General features: G+C 35.4%; 1 protein-coding gene across 2 annotated transcripts in view; it reads left to right on the top strand.

Moving 5' to 3' along the window:
- Pkn2 (protein kinase N2) overlaps positions 1–15,556 on the top strand; it is a 116,886-nt gene that overhangs the window by 60,292 nt on the left and 41,038 nt on the right. For both annotated transcript variants that reach the window (XM_090334461.1, XM_090334460.1), the window contains exons 4-8: positions 593–710; positions 1,950–2,095; positions 2,182–2,395; positions 11,636–11,821; positions 13,488–13,597. In XM_090334461.1, the coding sequence (XP_090190587.1) occupies positions 593–710; positions 1,950–2,095; positions 2,182–2,395; positions 11,636–11,821; positions 13,488–13,597 (774 nt within the window). The remainder of the gene's footprint in view (positions 1–592; positions 711–1,949; positions 2,096–2,181; positions 2,396–11,635; positions 11,822–13,487; positions 13,598–15,556) is intronic.

The raw sequence follows: 15,556 nt of genomic DNA, 5'->3' as shown, positions 1-15,556 counted from the left end.
AGAAGATTAGTGGTTACAGGGGCAGGAAGAGAAAAGAGATGAAGAAGTAGTACAAATTTGCAGTTTGGGAGGCTAAGAATTGATTAATATTGTATACTAAGAGCAAGGGCTGTAGTTCAGTGGTAGAATGCTTGCTTAGCCTGTGCAAGGCATAATAACATACTGGCAATTTATTAAGAGTACATTTTATGTGCTCTGTAAAATGCATTTACACAAAAAGTAACTGAGTGGGTGATTAATATGTGAATTGTAGTAATATTTCAATATATTTATTTCTCTGAAAACAAATTACCTTAGTGTAGTGGCGTATACCTACTGTGTCAGCACTCTGGAGGTTGAGGCAGATTATTGTATTATACTAATAGTTTTTTGGTTTGGGGGCTTTTTTTTTATTAGTCTTGGGGCTTGAGCTCTGAGCATGGGAGATGTACCTGAGCAGGCTGTCGTTCTACCACTTGAGCCACAGCGCCACTTCCCTCAGTTCTTTTAAATCCATCTTTCACTTATAAATCAATTGATTAGTTTAGAAGATATGAAAGTGTTTTCATTTGTCCCTTTATCCGGTCACCTTTTCAAATTTGCTTTTTTACAGGATCGGAAACTACATGGTACAGCCCAGCAACTGCTCCAGGACAGCAAGACTAAAATTGAAGTCATCCGAATGCAGATTCTTCAGGCAGTCCAGACCAATGAGTTGGCTTTTGATAATGGTGATGGAGTAGAGATAAATTGTCATTATCTTCTATCATCAATATAATGCTAGTTAAATCTTACATTGGAAAGAGTAGTTCAAAACTAAAGGGGATAAAGTTGTTAGGGTTTTTTTTTGTTTTGTTTTGTTTTCATATAATTTTTATTGTAATTAATAGAAGGGTTATATTATATTCACCAGATAGAAGGTGCATTACTTCACAAACATTGATGCCCTTTCTCATGTTTTGGTCCCCATTTCCCTCCTCCCTTCCCCCTCCTCTGCCCTTCTTGTTTTGTTTTTTTTAATCTTGTATTTTACACAGTACCATGAAATGGTTTCAGATATTTACCCCTTGTGGTCAAGAAGATTCTAATCAAGAATATATTTTTTTATACATAAGAAGTTATATATAGATTATAACTTTTTTTTTTTTTTTTGGTTTGGGCACTGGTTGTTCATGTCTGTAATTCTAACCACTCAGGATTTACTCTGAGGATCCTGGTTTGAGGCCAGCCAGTACAGGAATGTTTTTGAGACTCCCATCTCTCGTGTGACACCAAAAAGCCAGAATTTGAGCTGTGGCTTAAGTGTTGGAGTACCAGTATTGAGCAACCAAACCCAGGTTCTGAGTTTAAGCCCCAAGACCAGCACCCCCCAAAAAAGTTTCCTACTTAAGAGTATGGCTTTTCTCTCCCTCCCTCCCTGCTTCTCTCTTTGTTTTTTATCTAAGAAGGACCAGACATTATAGTTGTCCCTAAGTATCTACAGGGGATTGGTTCTTAATGTATTTCTAATGTTTGCATGCCTTCACACGTACTTCTCTAGGTTGTTTAAACTTGTTACAATGGGAATGCTTTGTAAATAGTTGTTAGGTAATATTATTTGGAGAATTTGGCACACACACACACCCCCAAAAAAATCTACATATTCAGTACAGATGCAGGGTTTCCCCCCCTATTTTTTATAGGGCTGATTGAATCCCATAATGTAGAACTTACAGGTTTAGAGGACCAGCTATGTTTCAATCTCATAATGTTATGTATTGATACGTTCATTCCTAAAATATTTATTGTACATTTGTAGCTTACATAATGGCTAAAAAGATCTGAATTTCAACCCTGATTCTATTTCTTCGGTACTCGTCAATTAAAGGACAACTTTTAATATCATAGGAAAGCATTTGATTTCATGGTTTTTAAATGCATATGTGAAAATGATTCGATTAATAATTACATTTTATTTTTCTTCCCTCTAGCAAAGCCTGTGATAAGTCCTCTTGAACTTCGGATGGAAGAATTAAGGCATCATTTTAGGATAGAGTTTGCAGTAGCAGAAGGTGCAAAAAATGTAATGAAATTACTTGGCACAGGAAAAGTAACAGACAGAAAAGCACTTTCAGAAGTAATTTTTTAAGATTTTTGTATTTGTTTAACATATCGGTCAAAAATGTGATTATCTAAATGATAATTATCTTTTCCCTTTGGTAGGCTCAAGCAAGATTTAATGAATCAAGTCAGAAGTTGGACCTTTTAAAGTATTCCTTAGAACAAAGATTAAATGAGCTTCCTAAGAATCATCCCAAGAGCAGTATTATAATTGAAGAGCTTTCACTTGTTGCATCCCCAACACTAAGTCCACGTCAGAGTATGATATCTACACAAAACCAATATAGTACACTATCCAAACCAGCAGCCTTGACAGGTATGTAACATTTCCTGGTTCCTTATGTATTTTTCTGAGTCTGACTTCTTTTGCTTAGCATACTATATTCAAGTTTGATCTGTTTTTATAAATACCAGTAACTTTTATGACTAAACACTATTCTGTCTTATAATTATATAACACGTTTTGTTTTATTAATTTGTAGGACATTTTAGTTATGCCTTTTGACTATAAACAGTTGTGTGCAGATGTTTGAACACTTGTTTTTTCAATTTTGGAGGATAGTGATCTAGCAATATAATCATTAGATCATATAGAAACTTTACCTATGTTTTTGAGGAAACATGATCGGTTTTCACAAGTCATTTTACATTCCTAAGAGGAATGCATGACAGTTCTAAACAGTAATTGACCAATAATTGTTTAATAATTCCTATTCTCTTGGTTATTGTTTCAATTGAGTATCTTGTTCTAAAGTCTTACTGTCAGTCTTCCTATATTTAGCTTTAATATGATCTTTTAAATAACATGTAATTGGATTGTGTTTTTCTAATCCATCTGACAACCTCTCTTCCTTTTAATTGAATATAGGGAGTTAGGTTACATTTTATAGGTTTGTATCACTTTCTCCCAAAAGGTTACCTTCACTTCAGATACAAGCTCCAGATCACCTGTACACCAGAACCCTAGGATGTATAAGTAGCCTCAGGCTTAATAATTCACTAGAAAAATTTGCAGCACTCAGTACTTGCTATTACTATTTTTTCAATAAAGAAAACACATTAGAAACCACCAAAAGAAATAAAGGAACGCATCTGGAAGGCCTTAGACCTGAAACTTTTCCTGTTCTTTGGATGTATCTATCACCTTCTTTTGTCACCAACTAGAAAGTTCACTTCCTGTGTCCTAGGTTCCTAGGTTTTTAATCAGACTTTTACTAGTTGGGTGTGACTGAGTGAATCATTACTGGGTGAATAAATTCAATTCTAGTCTCCTGCCCTGTCTGGATTTCAGATTAGACAGCTATCATGTAGCTCAAAGCCCAACCCCCTTATGATGTGATTAGTCTTTCTAGCATAATCACCCTCATCTTGAAACAGTCTAGGGTCTACTGTGATTCAGCTTGTCAGCATAAACTCAAGTGCTGTTTGATGATCCTGTCAAGAATAACAGTGACATTCCAATCACTGAGGACCAGTTCCTAGAGCCAAATCTCAAGAACCAACAAAATTTGTTTTTATACAATTAAAAGGCTTCTACCATTTTGCTACTTCTTTTCTGTAAATATTACTATTTTAATTTTATTGTGAGTAAAAGTCAATAACTTAATTCTACTATTGGCATTAGAGATATTGGGATTATGAAGGGAAAGGTACCTGAAATAACTACAGCCTTTGAAACAAAAAAAATATATTCTAACAATGATGTTCCTTTTTTGTTAAGACTTTTCTATCAACTTTTTTGTTTCCTCCTAGTTTTTAGATTGTATTTAGTATACTATATGGTTTCGTGGGATTTTTTTGTTTTTTGTTTTGGATTTTTTTGGTGGTCTTGGGCCTGGCACTGTCCCTGAGCCTCTTTGTGCTCAAGGCTAGTACTGTACCACTTGAGCCACAGGCCACTTCTGGATTTTTCTTGGTAGTTTATTGGGGATAAAAGTCTCAGAGATTTTCTTGCCTGTACTGGCTTTGAACTGCTATCCTCAGATCTCAGCCTCCTGAGATTAGGGATATAAGCATGAGCCACTGGTGCCCTGTTTAAATGGTATTTTTTTTAGAATAGAAAAAGTTGATACTTTTCAAAATTATTTTTCTACTGTAGAAATTATGTGGTCCAGCAATTTTTTTCCTCCCTTTCCTCTTTCCCACCTTTCTAACTGCTGGAAGTTCTTAATTGTATGATTCTACAATTTTGTTTTGCTCTAGAAGGTCACATAATTGGAATAATTAAGTACAGAGTCCTTTAGGGTTAGGGTTTTTTTTTTTTCATTCAGTAATACTTTAATTTCCTCTTAGTTTTTAATGCATTTCTTCTAAGTTTTTAGTACATTTTCTTTTAAATGTAAGGAAAGAATTACAAAAATACAAAAAAAATGTTTTGTTTTTTTTTATCGGGATAATGTAAAGCGGGGTTACAGTTACATTTGTCAGGTAGTAGGTGCATTACTTCTTGCACAATAATACCCCTTTTATGGTAAGGTATTAGTATCTACCTATGTAGTTTGCCTCTGTTCCTTAGTTTTCCTTTGGCCTAAAGTTACTGTCTGATGTCTTCAATTAAGTCTGAAATATTACTTCCGTTAACATGTTTTCTGAGCAGATCTCCTAGTAAAGTGCTACACTTAGCTTTTATTTGAAATTTTAAATTTTGTTTTTCTTTTGAATCATGGTTTTGGGGTGTGTGTGTGTGTGTGTGTGTGTCTCTATTTCTGATGGAGGATTTTTTTCCTTCCCTGCATTGTAGAAGTGTTCATCTCCCTCCTGATATTTAGTATTTTCTGTATGTGGTGGGTTGTTTTAAATGATTTTTGGTCTTTCTTTCCTTCTTTTCTTTCTTTCTTTCTTTCTTTTTTTCTTTCTTTCTTTCTTTGTTTCTTTCTTTCTTTCTTTCTTTTTCCTTCCTTCCTTCCTTCCTTCCTTTCTTCTTTCTTCCTTTCTTTCTCTTTCTTTTTGCGGGGGAAGGGGATGTTGTTGCCCATGGTTGGGATTGAACCCAGATCGTTGAACATAACCAGGCAAGTAGTTTTCTACAGAATAACATCTCCATTTTATGCTGTTGATTTAAAAAAAAAAAAAAGCAGCTTTAAATTTTACTGAAGATTCCTTGTAAGAGATGAGTTAACTTCCCTCTTGCTGCCTTCAGGATTCTCTCTTTGTATTTATATATTTGATTATATTGATCTAACAGCGTTTTTTTTTTTTCATTTTTTTGTTTATTTTGTTTTTTGTTAGTCATTAGGCTTGAACTCTGGGCCTGGGTGCTGTCCCTGAACTCTTCAGTTTAACGCTAGCACCCTACTATTTGAGCCTTGGTGCCACTTCCATTTTTCTGGTGATTAAATGGAAACAAGAGTCTCAGGGACTTGCCTGCTCTGGCCAGCTTTGAACCACGATCCTCAGATCCCGAGTAGCTGGGATTATAGGCATGAGCCACTGGCACTGGCTAAAGTAGTTCATTTTGAGTTTATTATATTTAGGATATCTGAGTTCCTTACTGGGTAGGCTCATCTCTTTAACTTTTCAACCAATATCTCTATAAGTGTTCTTTTTTTTTTTAACTTTTCTTTTGTGTGACTTAACATTGTACATATTTTTGTATGTTTTATGATTTTGAATATATCATAAAGCTCACCCTCAGACAATTTATAACTAACTGCTTTGTGTGTGTGGAGTTGGAAAATCAACCAGGAATGAGAATGCAGGACCTTCTTGAGTCTCTTCTGAGGATACTTTCAACTTGGATTTAGCCTTCTAGCTTTCCCAGTAATATGGGGAGGCATTGCAAAGTCCTGATGCTCCAAAACATGTCACCTCCCAGACTCTTTAGCTTGTTTTCACTGAGAACCTCTGCTTTGGGCTTCAATAGCTGACTGGCTTTTTTTCTTTTATTTCTAATGTTTTTGACATTTCTCTGCCATTAGAAGTTTTCTAGTTAAGTATAATAGTTGTTTAGAAAGCACATGGAGATATAAAATCTGGCAAACACAATTCTTTGAGAATGAGGTCCTCTCTTTCTGGAACCAAGAGCCTGCACTTCAATACAGATTGTCATCCTCAAGATTTGATGGACTATTAGAGGGAGAATAGTAGGGCACTTGAAGATTGGCCAAAGGCACTGTATTTCCTATCTTCATTGCCTTTGTTGATTTTAGTAAGCATTTTCTTGGTTGTAGTAAATCTTGGTTTTCTAAACCTTGATAAAGTTGATCTTGATCGATCTGTGGACTTACTACTCTCTATTATTTTCTGATAATCATTTTCTTATTAATGTTAATAATATTGTCAGCTTTGCCTTAATAGTGCCACTGGCTCATGCTTGTAATCCTAGCTACTCAGGGGGCTGAGCTCTGAGGATCAAGATTCAAAACCAACCTGGGCACAAAAGGACCTGAGACTCTTATCTCCAATTAACCTCTAGAAAAAGGGACATGGGGCTTGGCTCAAGGGTGTGGTGGTAGCCTTGAGCTGAAAAGCTCAGGGACAGCGCACAGGCCAAGTTCAAGCCACATGACCCTCCCACACACCAAAAAAAGTTAGTGCCACTTAATATTTTAAAGCTATAAAAATATACCTAATAATGATGACCTAGTTTGGTTCCTTTGAGTCTCATTAGTGTTTCTTAAATTGTTATTATAAAGATGATAACCGGAGGGGTTACAGTTACAAAAGTCAGGTAGTGAGTACATTTCTTTTTGGTCATTGTCATCCTTTCTCTCCCTATCACAGTTTTTCCCTACTATCCCTACCCACAGGTTATATAGTTCATTTTCAACATTGTGTCCAATAACCCTTGGTCCCTCCATATCTGTGCCCCTTCCCCCATGATCCACAGCCCCACTTCCAGTTTTCTAGAGGTAAATTGGAGATAAGAGTCTCAGGTCTTTTTGTGCCCGGGCTGGCTTTGAACCTTAATCCTCAGATTATAAAGTCTGAGTAGCTGGAATTACATGATTTTCCTTTTTTTAGTTTCTTTAAGCTCCCACCAAACTACTAAATCTGGAGTATCTAGGAAGAAAGCTAATGTTGATATTAATAAAATGAATGATGAATGAACATGAATAAACATTTTTTTTATTTTTCTCAACTGATTTCATAATGATTAAATTTGCAAAGACCTTATTACTTCCATATAAGGTATGAAGAAGGCATTTTTTTTTTGCTCTATAATGCAAAAGATAACCTATCCTGGCTTTTATAGGGTAGAAATTTTCATAATTAAAAAAAAACTGCTTCTCTTTTGTTCCAGGTTATAGCTGATCATAATGGTGAATGCTTATAATCCCAGTACTCAGAAGCTGAGACAGGAAGACAGTTTGTGGTTAGTCTGGGTTACACAGTGAGTTCAGAATCAGCCTACATAGCAAGAATTCACTTTTTCTTATGTGCCACATACCTTTTGACATTTACATCTTGCATTTGCTTGTTTTAGAATTTTTATTTTGTCATTGGTGAAGGTAAATAATGTGGTTTTATAATTTGATTATACATAGTTGCAATTATATCATCTCATAAAAGAAACTTCTAGATGCTTAATAAAGTTCTTTACCGCCTCTGGACTTTTTTTTCTAAATGAAAGCAGGTGGTAAGCATTGCCATGCCTGATATATTGAAATTACTCAAATATTTAATAAGCTGCCAGAATTTGAAGTAGTCTCCAGATGTTTTCAGTTTCCCCAGGAAGACTTTTGAGCTGAACATTTAAGTGGAAATAAGCTAAAACACACAATAACTTGTTTCTTTTGACATAGAATTAATTATGATATTTATTATACTTAATCTGTCTTATCTCCGTACACTAATCTTTTTATCATAATTTAAGTCTCATCACTCTACAGACAAAACATGAGAAAGGCTGAAGTTTCACTTCCATCCACTTTCCATTTTTAATAGATATATTGTCACTTCCATTCATTTCCCATTTTTAATAGCTTTATTGAGGCAGAATTTACATTCCATAGACTTCATTTCTTTTAAGAATAGTTATTGTGATTTTTTTTAGTATGTTTGTGCCATCGTCATCAAATCCAAAATTTTAGAGATTTATACCTTCTTATGTAGATAGTCTTGCTTTTATTTCCTATGAGAGATCTACTGCTATTCTAGTCCATATCCCTGTGGGGGAACAGAGAAATGTAGATTTTCCTTGCTGTGGTTAGTGTTTTCTTTTTATAACTATTTTTGAAATTTTGAATTATGTACTTTGGTGTGATTTAGTTTTCTTTAGTTTTCATGGAAATTTCCTATGTTTTTAGTTTTTATCAAATTTCTAGCCATTCTTTTTTTTTCTCCTGTCTTTTATTTTCTACTGTTCATCAAGAACTTCAGTTAAACATAGAAAAATCTAGTTCAGGTTACACGTATAATCTTCCCTTCTATTTTTGATCATTTGCATTCTTTCTTTTCATCCTCACTAACCTGTTCTTTTTCAATGTTTATCTGCCATCCATTCCTTCCAGAGTAATTTTAAAGAAATCTCAGCTGTTTGTTGTTTTTCTCTCTATAAACTATGTTTAGAACTTTTTTATTTCTTCCATGCCTCTCTTCATCTTTGGCATGTAGTTAAAGTTGCTTTAATATCTTTAATTGGTAATATCTATGTGAGTTAGACCACTTAATGTATGTGTTTTTTTAAATGCAGCAATAGAACATATATAATAATCTCTAATCAGATGTGAATTTTACTTGGTGGGTACTGGGTATTGTTTATTTCCGTAAATATTCTTCAGCTTTGTTTTTGGAAATAGATACTTGGAAATGATTTCATTTTTTTAAGTATAATTAATAGTTGGTATCCATAGATATGTCCCTCTAAAGACATAATTGTTAAGGAAAATGTTTCACTACTCAGTTCAATACTGTACTGAAGATGCTTGATCTTTTTTTTTTTCCATGGTCAGCCCACATTCTGCTAAAGGCATGTTACCTTTCAATAAATTTAAAACTTCTCACTTGGTCACTTAAATTAAGCTTTAACTTTCTTTGGTGGCACCATTTGCTATTTTGATGATAGATTTTCACAAAATTAAGGGTCAGGAAATACTCAACAGATCCCATACATTACAAACACAAAGGACTGAGAGATTTTCCCCATCACTGAGCTGTGTAATGCTCCGTGAAATTTAATATTTTTGTTTTGAAGGTTTTTTTTGTTTTGGTTTTGAGGGTTTTTTTTTTAATAAAGCAGAAATTACTGTAGCTTGATGTGCAATGAGACTATCATATTGTTCTTTACTAATAGGATAAGACTCTTCTTGGAAAAAGTTTCTTTGTAGTATTGTTGATTGAACATAAGACTTCATGAGTGTTAGGCAAGTGCTATAGCAAGTACCCTACTGAGCTAGCTCACAATGGTGAGCTAGTCCTGAATTGATGTTTTCAATTAAGGTTGGTGAGGACAGATACTATTCCTGCCTGTATACTGCATGTGATTCATTCTTGTCTTCTCAGGTGAGTCCCTACCTCAGGTGTTTTATGAATAAGCTGGTGCTAATGATCACTTTGAATATGACTGGGGAAACTTCCTAAAGGACTCAATTCTGTCTCTGGATAGCTTTTCCTTCCCCCTGAGAACTAGCTCTGTTAACTTCCTTATGTTCTCTTTCACGTAAGCTTCTGCAATCTGGTTCCACCTGAGTTTCTCTTCCCTATGTGCAAGGTCCTGGAAAGGACTCAACTCATTTTTGTTTCACAAACCCTCAACAGTCCTCTGCTTTTCATTGCCTGTTTCAATTGTTTTCAGTGCTTTTTTTTTTTTAACATGTATTTTGTCATATTTGGTAGTTATTTGAATTGGGAGGCTTTGTTTCTTCTTTTTTAGTACCATAGGTGCTTCAGTTAATTTTCTACATCTTAAAACTTTTAAGGTTTTTGTGTGTGTGAGAGAGAGAGAAAGAAGAAAGAGAGACAGAAAGAGTGTTCTAGGGCTTGAACGCAAGGCCTAGTCTTGGGACCCAGAGCGTGGCCTAGTGGTAGAGTGCTTGCCTAGCATGCATGAAGCCCTGGGTCTGATTCCTCCGTAGCACATACAGTGAAAAAATTGGAAGTGGTGCTTTAGCCCAAGTTGTAGAGCCCTAGCCTTGAGAAAGCCCAGGGACAGTGCTCAGGCCCTGAGTTCAAGCCCCAGCACTGGCCAAAAAAGAAAAAACAAAAAGGCCTAGTCTTACTTATTTGAGTAACCTGTCAAAAGAGAAAGATAAAATGGTAATTTTACATATTAGATTCAACCATAGAGTTATAAAATGTGTAAGAAGTTGATGTCACTTTGTGCTTTACAGACAATTTTGGGAAATACAGTTCTTTTCTATTTTTAGTGAAAGAGACAAGCTCTCCCTATATGTACTCGGTTGACCTAGTGCTTATTATATAGTTTAGGCAGACTTCAAACACTTGATCCTGCCTCAGCTTTCTGACTGCTGGGATTACAGGTATTTACCTCCATATCCTACTCTTAACAACTCTTACAGTTGTTAAAATAATGGTAAGAAATTTTCTTGAAATGAATAATATCAGTTGGATGTCATAGCACATGCCTATTAGTTTGGGCCTTAGCTACATAACAGGGCTCCATCTGGAGGAAAAAAGAAAAAAGAGGGGATGGGGGCTAATGGAGAGGAGGAGAAAGAGGGAGATCTCAGTGATTTCTCTGAATAAAATAAGAAAGATGATGAAAATGAGAGATTCCTGGATTCCTCACAAATCCTCCAAGAGAAGAGTTTTGTTATTTTAACAAAAAACCTGTTAAAATTCAATGTTTATTGATATTCTTTTAAAAAATTCTTTCCCAGTATTACAGCTAGACCAATTTATTTTAAAGGTAGAACTAATAAAGACTGAATGAGAATTAGATTTAAAATAGCAGTTTCATAACTGATATTTAACACAGTGAGGTGTTAAGTTAATTTGTGGGTGAGCATTGTTACCTCATCTTATGTCATAAGATGAGTTACCACAGGGTAACTAGCTGCTTTCAATAATTCAAAAAAGATGAATTTGATCAAAACACATTCTCTCTCTCGCTCTCTCCATATGTGTGTGTGTGTGTGTGTGTGTGTGTGTGTGTGTGTGTGTGTATCACTAAAATCCCTTTGTACAATTAGTATATACCAATAAAAATAACGAAAAGGACTTGTTTATTTATTTGTTTGTTGTTGATGTTTGTTTTTTATCAGTCCTGGGGCTTGAACTCTTGACCTGGGCACTGTCCCTAAGCGCCTCTTGCTCAAGACTAGCGCTCTACCACTTGAGCTACAGCTCCACTTCTGGCTTTCTCTGTAATTAAGGTTGTAAGAGTCTCATGGACTTTCCTGTCCTGTCCTCAGATCTCAGCCTCTTAAGTAGCTAGTATTACAGGCTTGAACCACCAGTGCCTGGTGCCATTAATTTTTTTTAATTCCTCTTATTAACAGTGCTGATATTTAGCTTATGAAGCTATTAATAATATTTATAGTTAAATAGTCAAGCCCAGTAAGTAAAAATACAGACATTGAGTATTGGATTGAGCTTATGTTTTAACACAGTAGTCAAAAGGGATAATGTATATTCTTAATATTTATATTAATAGGTACTTTGGAAGTTCGTCTTATGGGCTGCCAAGATATCCTAGAAAATGTCCCTGGACGGTCGAAAGCAACATCAGTTGCACTACCTGGTTGGAGTCCAAGTGAAACCAGATCATCATTCATGAGCCGAACGAGTAAAAGTAAAAGTGGAAGTAGTCGAAACCTCCTAAAAACCGATGACTTGTCCAGTTCAGTAACCACATTTTTTAAATCATAAAACGTATTGATGGGACTATGGAATTTAACAGGGAGGAAGAAGAATAAGAATCGTCTATTGTATAAAAACAAAGCAAAAACTTTAAACTCCAAATTTCTTTCTTTTTTTCCTGTCAGTTGTAGTACTTGAACTCTGGCCCTGAGTTCTACCCCTTGAACCACAACGCCTCTTCCATTTTTTTGGTGATTAATTGGATATAAAGTCTTTCAGACTTTAGTGCCCGGGCTGGCTTTGAACCGTGATCCTCAGATCTCAGCCTCCTGAGTAGCTAGTATTACAGGCATGAGCCACCATGCCTGGTTTTAAACTCAAAATTTCTATAACATTAAAATACTGATACCTGTTATAATAGAAAACAAGAAGACAAGATATTTTACTTTAAAATTGAAAATGAGTAATAAAATTAAATTTTTTTTAACCCACCCTGGGCTTGAGCTCAGGGCACTGTCGTTGGGTTTTCTCAAGGCTAGAACCCTACCACTTGAGCCACTGCACCGCTTCTAGCTTTTTCTATGTATGTGGTACCAAAGAATCAAACCCAGGTCATCGTGCATGCTAGGCAAGCACTCTATCACTAAGCTAAACTCCTGGCCAACATTAATTCTTTTGAAAGAGTAACGTATTGAGCACCACTTGCTATGTTGAAAGTATTTAAAGAGACTAAAGTCTTCTTTTAATAGTATTCCCCTCGCAGGTATTTTTAGTGTTGTGGTGATGCTTCCAAAATAATATTCAAATATTGGAAGCTAACTACTAGGCCATATTTCTTTTCTTTTCCTTTTCTTTTCTTTCTTTCTTTCCTTTTTTTTTTTTTCCAGTCCTGGCCTTGAGCTCAGAGCCAGAGCATTGTCCTGGCTTTCTCAAGGTTAGAGGCACAGCACCACTTCTGGATTTCTTTCCTATGTATGTGGTACCAAGGAATGAAATCCTGGTCTATGTGCATGCTATGCAAGCACTCTTACCACTAGGCCAAACTCCCTGCCCTCGACTATATTTCTGTGTGTGTGAGGAGAGTTATCCAGTGGTCAACTTCAATAGGAGAAAAGTATGTGACACAATTCAACCTACTGTGGAGTACAGAGGTGAGCTTGACTGTAGTTGTGTTTAGAGAGAAGGAGTAGGGAAAATGTGAGTACCAGTTGTTTGAGGTATAACAAGCTCTATAAATTCCAGATGGAAAGGGAGAAATTTGGATGATTGATAGACATACATAGAATACCAAAAGGATAGTGATCACCTGATAACTCCTTTTAATAACATTCCCAAATTTACAAAATAGATAGACACTAGGAATGTTAGTAAATAGACACTTCATAAACCGGGCGTAGTGGCTCACGCCTGTAATCCTAGCTACTCAGGAGGCTGAGATCTGTGGATCAAGGTTCAAAGCCAGCCTGGGAACAAAAGAACCTGAGACTCTTATCTCCAGTTAACCTCTAGAAAAATGGGAAGGGGGGCTGGCTCACGGGTAGGGTGGTAGCCTTGAGCTGAGGAACTCAGAGATAGCACCCAGCCCAAGTTCAAGCCCCATGACCCACCCAAAAAAAAAAGTCTTAAGATTTTTGAGGCTAATAGTAATAGTACCTGGATTTTTTAAGGTTTAAACTGTTTTTCAAGCTTATAAATTTTTATTGCAGATGATGTCTGTGCTGTTTTGAAGCTAGATAATACTGTGGTTGGTCAAACTAGCTGGAAACCCATTTCCAATCAGTCATGGGATCAGAAATTTACACTGGAACTAGACAGGGTAAGATGAGAACTTTTTCCCTTGAATTTCATTACACTTGTAATTTATTTTGAATGTGAGTTTTATTTCCTGGACTATTTTAAGAAGTTTTATTCTTAACAAAAGCAAAAGAACTTAAACATTTTGACATTTCTCACCCATGGGATTATATGTTGTATATAATGATGGAAGTGAATATTAGATTCCTCAATAAATTCCTTTTATAGAGTCATTTGAAAGTGTATAATTTATTTTAACAAGAAAAGTTAGCCACTAGGTGAAATCTAATAGTTTTATATGGGCATGCATATACATGTGTGTATGCCAGGTTGAAGTGAAGAGGGTTTATTGTAGGGTTTTTTGTTTTTTGATTTTTGTTTTTTGAGGCTAGGCCTAGAACATACTATGTAACCCAGTCTGGTTTCAAATTCCATTCTTCTGCCCCAGCTTGTACAAGGATTACAGTAAATATACCACCATGCCTAGCTGTTTCTTAATTTAATACTACACAATCTAATTACTAAACTGGCTCTTCTGACTGAAAATATGTAGGTTATCATAGCAGAAATGAATTTCAGAGGAGCTCTTCAATTCAAATCACCTCACCTTTTTGTTTCAGTGTCTTTCATGAACGGTATAAATAGCTAATATCCAATCTTTGACTATAGAATCCAAATGGACATTAACTTAGTCCATAATACTCCTTTCATTAACTTTCTTTTTCTTTTTTCTTTTAATATTTAGTATTTAGATTGATGGGTATACATATGACATTTTAAAAGTTAGAGAGTCAGGTGGCAGTGACTCATGACTGTAATCCTAGCTACTCAGGAGGCTAAGATCTAAGGATCTCGGTTCAGAGCCAGCTCAGGCAGAAAGCCTGTAAGATTCTTGTATGCAATTAACCATCAAAATTCATAGAAGTAGATCTGGGACTCGAGGGGAAAAGCACTAGCCTTGAGCTGAAAAATTCCGGGGCGGTGCCTAGAGTTCAAGCCTTAAGACTGGCACACACCTATGTGCGCATGCACACATACATTCACATACACCACACTTAAATATATTAGTGAAATTGGGTTGACAGTGCTTAAGAATGATGTAAGCAGTACAAGTGTTTTGGTGATTACACCTTGGCTTCTATTTTTTTATTTTAGTTATACTATTAAGTAGTTGTATGAAAGTGTTGCCCTTCAGGAAATTAGTATAATGAATCTTTTGTTTTTTAATTGTCGGGATAATGTATAGAGAGGTTACAGTTACATTTGTCAGGTAGTAGGTGCATTACTTCTTGAACATTGGTATACCTTCTCATGTTTTTGTCCCCCTTTCCCTCCCCCCACTCCCTCCCAATCATCTTGTTTTCCCCCCTTCCCTTTTCTATTTCAAATAAACGTATATATAGTAAACCAGGTAATGAAGTCAGATACAGTAACAGTATGAGATTATAATGAGTCTTGATCAGTGTCACTTCTTTCATCATTTTCCTCCATCACCCCTAATCCCACTCCTCAATTTTCCCCATTTTGTAGAATATACATGGAATTTTATGACTGACTGCTTTCTTCTCCCTTCCTCTCTTCATTCATCTGTCTCCTACCTCTTGATTCCAACTCCACTTTCGAGTACCCAATTCCTAGTGTTTATTTTGTTGTACTATAAGTCAGCCTTTCCAAGGAATTACCTTGAATTCTCCCCTATATTTTTCCAATTTATTTTGTTTTATCTTGAAAGTGAATGTATTAGTTCAGACCTTTTCTTACTGTATTTTTTATTCAAATTCATATATCTGCCTCTTAAATGTCATATGTTCTTTAAAATGCTTAACCTTTCATATATTTGAGTTTCATTATCATTAGTACTTCATATCTCTTTATATGATGTGTGGTGTTTATGTGTAAAGATGAAATCCATGTAAAAATCATAGTGCTACGGATTTGTTGAGCGTTGATTTTTTTTTTTAATATTTATTTTATTTTTTGG

Source organism: Megascapheus bottae, chromosome 6, assembly GCF_031878675.1.
Source record: "Megascapheus bottae isolate mThoBot1 chromosome 6, mThoBot2.hap1, whole genome shotgun sequence".
In the NCBI taxonomy this organism is placed as follows: Eukaryota; Metazoa; Chordata; class Mammalia; order Rodentia; family Geomyidae; genus Megascapheus; species Megascapheus bottae.
This window is presented reverse-complemented; position numbering and strand designations above follow the sequence as displayed.